Source organism: Haliotis asinina, chromosome 2 (assembly GCF_037392515.1).
Source record: "Haliotis asinina isolate JCU_RB_2024 chromosome 2, JCU_Hal_asi_v2, whole genome shotgun sequence".
NCBI classification, from domain to species: Eukaryota; Metazoa; Mollusca; class Gastropoda; order Lepetellida; family Haliotidae; genus Haliotis; species Haliotis asinina.
The window spans coordinates 9,168,886-9,179,498 of NC_090281.1; the positions used below are offsets into that span (position 1 = coordinate 9,168,886).

Consider the following 10,613-nt stretch of genomic DNA (forward strand, 5'->3'; position numbering starts at 1 on the left):
GTTATAACCTACTTCGATAGTCAATCAAGACATGATGAGGTAATTCGTCAGCGATGTTGTATATACCACGGTCAGTATACTCATGACTATCTGCTCAAAACAGATGGAGATGGGCGTTTCTAGTCAGTGCGGTGAAGTGTTACCATCAAACATATTCTATGCTTCTCAAATGCACAGGATTCACATAGGGAGCATTAAATCTGAAATATCCTTTTACAGTAAAACGCGTGAGCTGCCATCTTAGTGTGAACTATACGAGAGAAAGTGGTCTCTATCATAACAGTGTAACTATATATGTGGGACAAACTGGCCGTTTATAAATTTGACATATGACGTTGCTATTTGTAAATACTACGTATACTGTAATGAAAACAATACGTATTTTCAGAAACTCCTTTGTACTGTGTAATTAAAATGTATGTGAGGCCAGACTTGGTCTCTTCGCTATATGTCTGAAACAATGTGGATGCGACGTAAACTCAACTCATGTCATCTCGACCAAATATAATAATGACGTTTCTTTATTTTCTAGACTTCGTTCGCTGAGTAGGGCTATGGTCAAACACAGACAGTTCAAAAGCATCCTCGCTGTGCTGATAGTGTCTTCAGCAGCAATCAGTACGGCATTATACGTGTTGCTAGGCAATGCAAAGAAACTGAGAAAAGAGAACGTATTTCTTCAAGCGAAAACAGCACGAAGAGCACTGGTCAAACATGTGAGCACGTCTCTTTCTGACCAGCACTCAAGTTCATGGTCAGCTGAGGAAAGGCCGCGTTGCAAGGCTCTGATAGAGGGTGATGGGGTTGCGATAAAGAGAGCTGGTAGTTATGACAAGCGCCACCCCTATACACCAAACACACATTGTGTAACTATGGCAAAGGACTGCAAAACGTTCTTGAAAGAGTGCCAATATACACTGGACGCAAGCCTCGAGGAGACTGAATTCCCTCTTGCGTTTAGTATAGTCATGTATAAGGATGTGGAACAAACGGAGAGGCTTCTCAGAGCCATCTATAGACCAACTAACTATTATTGTATTCATGTGGATGGAAATGCGTCTGAGCTGGTCAAACAGGAAATGAAACGCATTGTGAACTGTTTTCCAAATGTGTTTACTCCTGCGAAGGTATTCGCTGTAGAATGGGGGACATTTTCAGTCCTTGCCGCCGACCTGTCGTGTATGGGAGACCTGCTGGGCCATCCTGGTTGGCGATACTTCATCAATCTTACCGGGCAGGAATACCCTCTCAAGACCAATCTTGAAATTGTCAGGATTTTGAAGATCATGAATGGAGCAAATGTAGCTGATGCAAACAGCCAGTCGTAAGTATCAAAATGACGTCACAGATAGTATCAAGTCCCAAAGATGTTGTCCTTAGTATACATAAGACTCTATTCATCTGGACAGAGCTGGTCTTACACAAACTGTCAAGTTTGATACCCTGCCGGATTATCAATATATCTGTTATGATATCTGGGTTATCTCCCATTGTATGCAGTAGCCAGTTCATACATTAATCAAGGATTCAGCGTTCACTGAATGCCATCACTGGTACTTAGTGATTAATCAATATGACTTTCACAGCTGTACTAACGGAAAAAGGAAACCACGTAAAGGTTATTTGAAAAGTCATAAAAATAACGCTAAATAATCATGTAGCAAAAAACAGGCATGCAATTTGATGTCACGTATTCAGCGTGACAAGTGAACACAGACGTCAATGAACTTGAGATTTTTATGCACCCACCTAAATGAACAATGAAAAGACGGGTTTAAAGACTCCCGACCTTCTTGTGCTTCCATTACAGGCGATGGAAATCGCGCCGTTGGGACATGGCGGGTCGTCCGCCCCATAACATCTCACTCTACAAGGGCAACGTCCACGTTGCAGTAAACAGGAACTTCGTCGACTACGCCATCAACAACCCCATCGCCAAAGAATTTACAAGATGGCTCACACATACTAAAGTTCCCGATGAGACGTTTTTTGCCACATTGAATCACAATCCGCATCTGCGAATTCCTGGATCATCGACAGGTAGTGAAAAGATGGACTCCAAATTCATCAACTTATTATACAGCCAAAAACAGACTAATGTTTTATGTAACGACATACGAAGCATTTCAAAGTAGGCGGGGTTAAAAGGACAAGAAATATACTGCTCACAATTTGATAGGATCATCGAAAGATTGATGAACATATGCAAGCAGGTTTTGTTACCACCGTTGATGAACGATACATTGTTCATAGGACATGCAGACATTTGCACGTGCGTTTCATAGACGAACATTCAGCCAAATCTTTCTTGCATTGATGTTAACACACGTGTATGGGTTGCTGATGAAGGGTTGTCGTTACATTTAACACTCACGATGCCTCCTAAAGGGGATGGTGGTGGAGAGTCAACAGAAAGGGAAAATTGGTCTGCATATGATGGGGAGGGGCGCAATGACAGGCGTTCAGTACATGGATGAAATCCCTAATGTGTACGTGAGCCCCTACACTGGTGTTGTTGGTCCAGAGTCAACCTTGATTGACGAGACCGCCAGTCCCCATCGTGCAAGGATGGTAAACCAGTTCCTAGAACTGGACACAATTGTCCAAATGGAATGGCCAGCGCACTCGCCGGAAGTTAACCCTATTGAACATGTGTGAATATGTAGCTGGTTAACATTTCCGGACGTCACGCACAACCCGGGACTCTAGTATAACTCGGAAATGCCCTGGTCGACAAATGGAATATCCTTCCAATATCATTCATCTGGGTTCTTTTTGACAACATGAACCGTCGATGCCAAGCTGGGCACGGGAGGCCCTAGGCGTTATTGACGTTAACTTTGAAATGGATAAATTCAAAGACGCCTCTCTGTATCTAGTTTGCCTATTCATCATTACATGCAACTTTGGAATGCAATGCACTCTTGAACATTAAACATTAAGAACAGACGAATTTCAATGAATTTCTGAATCATCAAATAAGTTAACTGTTTACAGAAATCGTATGTGATTTCTTCCAGCATTTGTGATGGTTTAAACGCACTCTTAACATGTAATCATTCTCATATTGTGAGTAGTATACGTCATGTAAAAAGAAAACTATTTTTGAAACATCATCTGCTAGTGATGAAAGCACCGGTAAAAGGTGTTTTTTAGTTCAAGTACATGTACTTGATCCGTTGCTTTAGTTTTATAACATGCACTGAAACGCCGTGAGTGAGTAACGACCAGACGCTGACCATGGACATTGTACCATTCTTCAATAGCACCCTAACATCTAAATGCCACTCAAAGAAATCTAGTATTTTTAGTTTACAGTTTATACACTTTTGGAACTTTTTAGGGGGAACAGTTTTGTTTTCTTTCCAAAAAGAACAAACAAGCAAGCAAGCAAACAAACAAACCAAAACCCGTAATATTTTCCTACTAGTGTTTCCCAGATTCAGGACGAGTAAACATGTATACGTGGGCGGTGGGTGGGGTAGCCTAGTGGTCAAAGCTTTCGCTCGTCATCCAGAAGACTTGGGTTCGATTCCACACATGAGTCACACTGTGTGAAACCCATTTCTGGTGTTCCCCGCCATGATGTTGCTGGAATATTTCTAAAAGTGTAACCACTCACTCATTTGTACACTAACGTATCTTATAGATTGCGCGATCTAAAATTAAAACAATCGTTAAACCACCAATCCCCTAACACATTTATTTACCTAACCAACCAACCAACCAACCAACCAACCAACCAACCAACCAACCAACCAACCAACCATATTCTCCCTCATAAATCGACTCACTTTATTCATTTTCACGTGCACAAGACATCTTAAATGTTCGTAAACAAGCTCATTACACTGAATTTTCAACCGATCACATTTCTGTAGTCGACAGTTCACATACTAACTCTCATGTAAACACCAACCAACTCACGAGTGAGTGAGTGAGCATGGTTTTATATGGTTAGAAGTATTCCTGCAACATCAGAGATGGATTTTACACATTGTACCTATGCATTCGAACCCTGGTCCTCGGTCCGAAGACCTGACGTTTTAACCACTAGGCTACCCAAATCAACTAACGACAGATGTGAGGTCGGGTTAAGCGTCCACGTCCTGAATCAGTGTATGAGACTGGAGAGACATAATGTACATTACAAACTGAACGTTCAATCTATTAACCTATCCACTTTGCCCTTGCAGGACCGGTGGACACAGACTATGAGAAGAAACCGTACATAGCTCGTTTCAAAAACTGGGGGCCAGGTTGGGGAGAGAAGTCCTTCGACTGGCCATGTGGCGGTGGGTGGTCACGTAACGTTTGCGTGTTTGGTGTGAGTGATCTCCCCTTGTTGGTGTCACGCAGGGAATTGTTTGCAAACAAGTTTTATGCTAGCTATCAACCCCAAACTTTGGATTGTGTGGAGGAATGGTTAAGGAACAGGACAGTCCTCGAATATGAAGGGAAGTATGATTTCAATTACACATTTTACCGATCCATGCCTCATCTCAAGTTTGTCTACAGGCCTGATACTGAAAATGGCGTTTTGTCCTATTTTTAATCAGAGGGACGGATATCTGAACAGTATTTCGATTTCATCACGGCTTGTCAGCTTTATGCAAGGGGAAAACACGAAGTGAAGCAAAGCCTGGAAACAATCAAGGGGAATCGGACCGACCTGTCGACGGATCTACTGAACTGTTGACAGTTGTCTATCTCAACTAGAACTCACAGACACTGAACACAACACTTTGAAAGTCATCCCATTTGAAAGTTGTCACTACTGAAAGTAATCACGTCACTACTTTTCAAACTTCTTTCAGAAGCACTTTAGAAGTTGTTTTGGTGAAGGAAAACCAAGTTCTAAAGTGCAATGAAAAATCCAAAGCCGACCACTTCCAAGCCTATCCTGACCTTCTTGAACACAGACGTCAATGAACTTGAGATTTTTATGCAGGCGATGGAAATCGCGCCGTTGGGACATGCTGTACTGACTTGATGGCGACTAAATTTCAATTGGAACCGAACGCGCAGTGCACGTGTCAATTGTTATATTTAGCCGCCATCAATTCAGTACAGCATGTCTCTGATTTTCAAACACACAAGGTCCATCGCCATTCTACCATGGCCCATTTTAACTCGAACTTCCTCGCTCTGCGGAAGACGCTGTGTGATCCGTCAAGGGATGAGAGGCGAGTTAAATTCGTCTGTGAAGGGAGTGGTTGGTGCCTTTCGTATAGTTTAAACATTTCAACATAAAAAATATTCTGTCTAAAGAAAACAGTCAAGTGTTTATTCAATGCAATACTGTAATGCCTGAGAGCTTGTTTTTATAATCCCAACTCTACACGACTGAAACCAGCTGATTGTTTTGTTTGCCGTGATACTCTACCCCCTTGATTTTACAATAATGGAATCGTCTGACCTACTTATTTTCGTGGAAGTAGAGTTACGCAACAGTTTGAAATGGCGGACGAGACAGTGTTTTCATTTTGCGAAAGTTTGAAATTTGACGTGAAAGTGAACAATACTTGACTGGATGTCGAATCAGAACCCCCAGAATCGAAGAATAGATCCTTTTCTGATAGACCTACGATCTGTAACTCATCAAAAACTGTTGATTTTTACGCTAGGTGAGTGTCGATTGTGCTTTCGTGTACTTGAATCCAACCCGGCAATGCGGCATGCGGCATGCGACAAAAGACTGACAGTGCCGTTTTGTCAAAATGTGTGTACATGCGACTAACTTGGGATTCCTGGAAACTTTGTTTTCATCATTTAGGGATGGATTGAGGCCAAGCTTTTCTCAAAGTGTATGGACATAACAGTGACTGAATGCAGGGAGGATGGCAGAGCAGAACTCTGCTGCTTCAATTTTTTACATAGATGTATATATTATTCTGACATGATAGAGTATGAGTAGCATAAATTTGGTGTTTCGCCAGACCGTTATCTTGCGAATTTCCCATTCTAAATGGAAAGAAATATACCATTTTCCAGGTAGGTAAATGTTTACTAACGTGTTACTAACAATTGGAAATTTCACTAGCACACGTAGAGTGCCATGTGGGTGGACAAGAGCAGAGCTGGTCAGGAAGAGAAGTGTGCTCCGCTGGATGACCTATGTGACCTCAGACTTCGCTAGCTATAAATATGGTCTACTTCCGGATATCATGATGAAGATACCAATATGACATCTAGTATGTTTACTAATGAAATTATAATTTCACTTTACACACTACGTGTGCTAGTGAAATTTCCAATTTCACGTCATAAACATGGTAGATGTGATATTGGTAGTTCAAAGCCTGTTGGTGTCAAATATCTTTGATATGCAGTTTTCACTGCTGACTATTTGTCAGATAGAAAGTTCTGAACGTCGAAGCCTTGGTCCAGTTGTCTAACTTCAAAATGTCTGTGACCGGAGCACCTCTGGCAAATGCCTTTGAAGCACTAGCTCCTCTGACAGAATGAGCTTGATAGCGTGAAGTGTCAATACCTGCCTCACTCATAAGGTTTGTTACCCATCTTGCAATACTTGGACACGAAACCGGTCTATGCGGTTTCACATAGCTCAAGAGAAGACCAGACCTACCTTCGTCTCTCCAAGGTTCTGTGCGTGCTAAATACACTCTTAGACACTGAACTACACAAAGTGCAGGGTCCTTCTCATAGGCACTGAAACTCAAGGAATGGGGTTTTGCTCCTGTCTTAGTCACCTTGGTTGGTTTAATCAGTGTAAATTCTACTTCAGTGACCCTGTCTACCATGTGTCTGATATCTAGAGAAGATAATTCTGAAGACCTACTGGCAGAGGTTAACATCAGAAGCATTGTCAATTTCTCAAACAGTTTTTTTGTCAGACAAATAAGTATTGTCTTTCAGTTGGGGAGGAATCTGATTAAAAATCCCTGACATTAATTTCCTGACCAGTGGGTGCTGACCCACATTATAGCCCTCGATAGTGGGGTGAAAGGCAGACAAAGCTGACCTAGGTGTGTTTATGGTCCTGTACTGATTATTCTCTAGGTACAAGTGAGTGAGAAAGGCTAAGATAGACTCCACTGAGGCTGAAAAGGGATCAAAACCCCGTTGATTGCACCAGCCACTCCACGTATTCCAGGAAGCATTGTAAGCGCCTTGCGTGCCGGGTCGCCATTGGCAGAAGAGCAGCTGAGCAGTCGCTTCCGAAAATCCTCTGGTCTTGATGCTACGCCCTACGCCGTGGGGAGTTTAACAGATCCCTCACCCGTGGGAGGAGGAATGGCTCTGTGACTGCCATCTCCAATAGGAGTGGATACCAGGACTGACCTTGCCACACTGGAGTTATGATGACCAGCTCTGCTTTGTCCTGCCTATCAGTGAGAATTGGGGAAAGACATAAGGAATCCCCTGGTTCCAATTCACTAGAAGCATATCTGTTGATAGTGCAAGGGGGTCTGGCCTCCAGCTGCAGAATGGCTTCATTTGGAAAGTGAGTCTCGATGCAAAAAGGTCCATTGAGAAGGGACCCAGTACATGGCTGCACTGAGCAGGATTGGATTGAGCATCCAATCGCTCGAGTTGTTGAAGTGGCGAGACTCCCAGTCCGCATGAATGTTCTCTATCCCTGGCAGATAGACCGCTGTTAGGAACATACGGTTCTGGAGGCAGAAATCCCATATCTGCTTTGTGACCTGAAGCAGACTGACTGACTTCGTACCCCCGAATCGGTTCACATAAGCCATGGCTGTCTGATTGTCGACCTGTACCATAATGGATTCCCTTGCAAAAGGTCAAAAGTGCCAGATGAATTGCCTTCACTTCTAGAGCATTGATGTGCATTCTCTGTTCTATCTCTGACCACTGGCCTCCTGTTGATCTCTGGCTGTGTATTGCTCCCCATCCCTTCTTTGATGCATCCGTCTGGAGAATCTCATCTGAAATTCCCGTTGAAGTTGGTGAGTTACCTGTTTCTTTCCCACCATGCACCGACAAGTTGCTACAATGTTCTCTACTTCTCCTCTGGTAAGATCCATGTACGATCCACTGTGTCTATCTGAAACCCCAGGAAAGTGATTGACTGGGTTGGTGACAACTGATTTCTTCCAGTTTATGACAAACCTAGGGACTGGAAACAAGAGGATGTCCCCGTGTTGATCCAGCTTTGCCAGCGATTCCGCGATACACAGGATATCGTCCAGGTATATTATCATAATGGATTCCCATAATGGATTCGCTGGGTCAAACTTACCTCTGGACGAAGAAGTTTTGTAAATGCTCTTGGAGCTGGGACAAGTCCAAATGGCATGCATCGGAACTGATACAGAACACCCTTCCAAGAGAAGCAGAGTAGCTTTTTCATGTGGTTTGCCATTAGGACGCTGAAGTACGCATCCTTTAGATCCAACTTGCACAAGTAGTCCCCTTTGCGGATCAAGTCCCTTCGCAGATGTAGTCCTTCCAACTGGAAGTGTATGTAAGGAATGTGAGCATTCAGAGCCTTTAGATTTATGATTGGCCTTTGCCCCCAATCCTGAATTAAAAACTGATTCGGGTCCATCGAAGCGGACTGGGGAACAACCTCTATCACATATTTGCAAAGCATTGATTGGATCCCCTGGCTCAAGGCCAACTCTCTTGTGAGCTTTAGTTTTGGTTGAAACACACGGTTCTAAAAGGTTTTGACAACAGCGGAATCTCGAAACCTGTAACTGTTTGAAGTATACAAGGATCTGAAGTGATCTTTTGCCAGTTTTTAGAAAATGTTGCAGACGACCCCCTATAAGGGATTCCTTGTGGAACATAAGATCCAGGTTTAACTTTTAAATAGCCGGGATAACCTGTAGATGTAACATGGAGGAAGGAGAAGCATCTAGGGAACAAATGTTGCTGACATTTGACCCACCTGGTATGAGAGAATCTGCGATCCCGAGCGGGTTGACCTGCTCTCGCTCTCCCTCTTCCTCTGGAAGAGTTGCCTCGGAAACCTCTTTTGATTTACTTCCTCCTGAGGGCATTCCCTGAAAGGGCTGCCTACCACTGTGTCTCTGGTGTCTGAAAGTAGGTCTGCGAGCTGAACGTTTCTCACCATCAAATATCACATTGGCTTTGGTCTTACGTTTGACCTCCTTAAGCATGATGTCATAGAGTCTGCACTTAGTCTCTGACAAAACTGTGTCTGTTGTAATTCATAGAGACAATGGCCTGACCGATTAGTTTTCTCTGCCAATTCCAACAGTTCAAAAATATCTAAATCGACAGGACATTCACCCCTGTGGATCTTGTCAAGATTATGCCACAAGTGACAGAGTAGCCCCATGGAATTCAGAATTCGCTTCTGAATAAACTGAAGGGATTGATCATATTTCTTCTCAAAAGACTTTCCCTTTGCTTCAAAGAGATCATCTAAATAGGTATCGAGCGAAGGTGTCTGCATACATTCCTCTGAAGGGACAGGGAAATCTTCCAGAATATTCTCCTCCAGTTTGGATTCCTGGCAGAAAACAGTGAAATTTTTCTGAGTCTGTCGAGAGAGATGATGCGGCAGACTCCATTCTGATGGGTCTTGTGCATCGGCCAATGAGAACGGGACGTAATCATCAACATAGTCACTGGCCACATGTTTAGATGGAACGATCCCCGTATCCCCGTTCTGACTCGTAGCAGGTTCAATGCAAGCTTCGACCGAACAATCATCACTAGAGATGATAGAGTCTGAGTCAGAATCAGAGGCGGAAACCACACGTGCGTAAATTCGGGCACGTTGGTGCTGTTTTGGATGGCTATCCGCCCCCGAACCTCACTTGTTGCCCGACCCCGATGGTTGGAGTTGACGGGGCATGTCCAGCCCATCCACGTGGTCCTTCGACATAATCTTGTTTGCAGATTTATGCGCCTCTGCGGGCACATTTTTCTGCTCAGAGGAATCATCTGGGTCTTGTATAGACCCTTTGATGGGAGGATATTGATTCATGCTGTTCTACACAAGGGAAAAAATGAAAACTTCGAGACTTCGCTAGCTTTAAAGATGGCCTACTTCCGGATATCATGATGAAGATACCAATATCACATCTACTATGTTTATGACGTGAATTTTTGTATAGACAGGGTGTGTTTTGGCAAGTCATTCTGATTTATGTGTTAGATATTGGTTATGTTAGGGACTATGTATTGTAATTGAATGTTTTTATAACAGAGGGTTATATGATAGTGAAATTCCCATGTAATTGTGGAGGAAGTTTCATATAATTGTACTTTTTTACTTTGAATAAATGCTTTTTATCAGCATTCCATCACGTGTGTTGTGTTGATATCAGTCATGTTGGTGGTCAAAGTGAAGTAGTGCGGCAATGTTGTATATACATGTGTAGTGAAGCGCCGTGAAATCAGACGCATGTTCAATCCAAAAACTTCGAACTGCATATTCATTCATTCTTTTTATCTGTGCTGTATACGGAATCGAGGCACTAGTAAATCTCTGACATTATCAGTGGGCCACATTAGGTCTCCCTTGACAACAGCTGATTCTGAACGAGACGGATGGCTTCTTCAAAGATCGTGATGAAATTGCTAACAATCTCGACTTTTGTGAGCTGTGTTGCATTTCAATGTTTATGTGATAAAATGAATAGCTGGCA

At 43.0% G+C, this 10,613-nt stretch overlaps 1 protein-coding gene across 1 annotated transcript; it reads left to right on the plus strand.

Moving 5' to 3' along the window:
- Positions 1–554: 554 nt before the first annotated feature.
- On the plus strand, positions 555–4,624 carry LOC137272251 (beta-1,3-galactosyl-O-glycosyl-glycoprotein beta-1,6-N-acetylglucosaminyltransferase 3-like). The gene is made up of 3 exons (XM_067804611.1): positions 555–1,324; positions 1,811–2,040; positions 4,197–4,624. Exons 1-3 carry the CDS (start codon positions 555–557, stop codon positions 4,553–4,555), a joined length of 1,359 nt encoding a protein of 452 aa, XP_067660712.1. The 3' UTR covers positions 4,556–4,624.
- The last annotated feature ends 5,989 nt before the right edge of the window (positions 4,625–10,613 follow it).

Bases quoted from the DNA above. Each gene is read 5' to 3' on its own strand.
- LOC137272251 (XM_067804611.1), top strand. From the start codon at position 555: ATGGTCAAACACAGACAGTTCAAAAGCATCCTCGCTGTGCTGATAGTG. The intron at 1,325-1,810 runs GTAAGTATCAAA...CTTCCATTACAG, and splicing joins GCTGATGCAAACAGCCAGTC to GCGATGGAAATCGCGCCGTT. The intron at 2,041-4,196 runs GTAGTGAAAAGA...TTGCCCTTGCAG, and splicing joins AATTCCTGGATCATCGACAG to GACCGGTGGACACAGACTAT.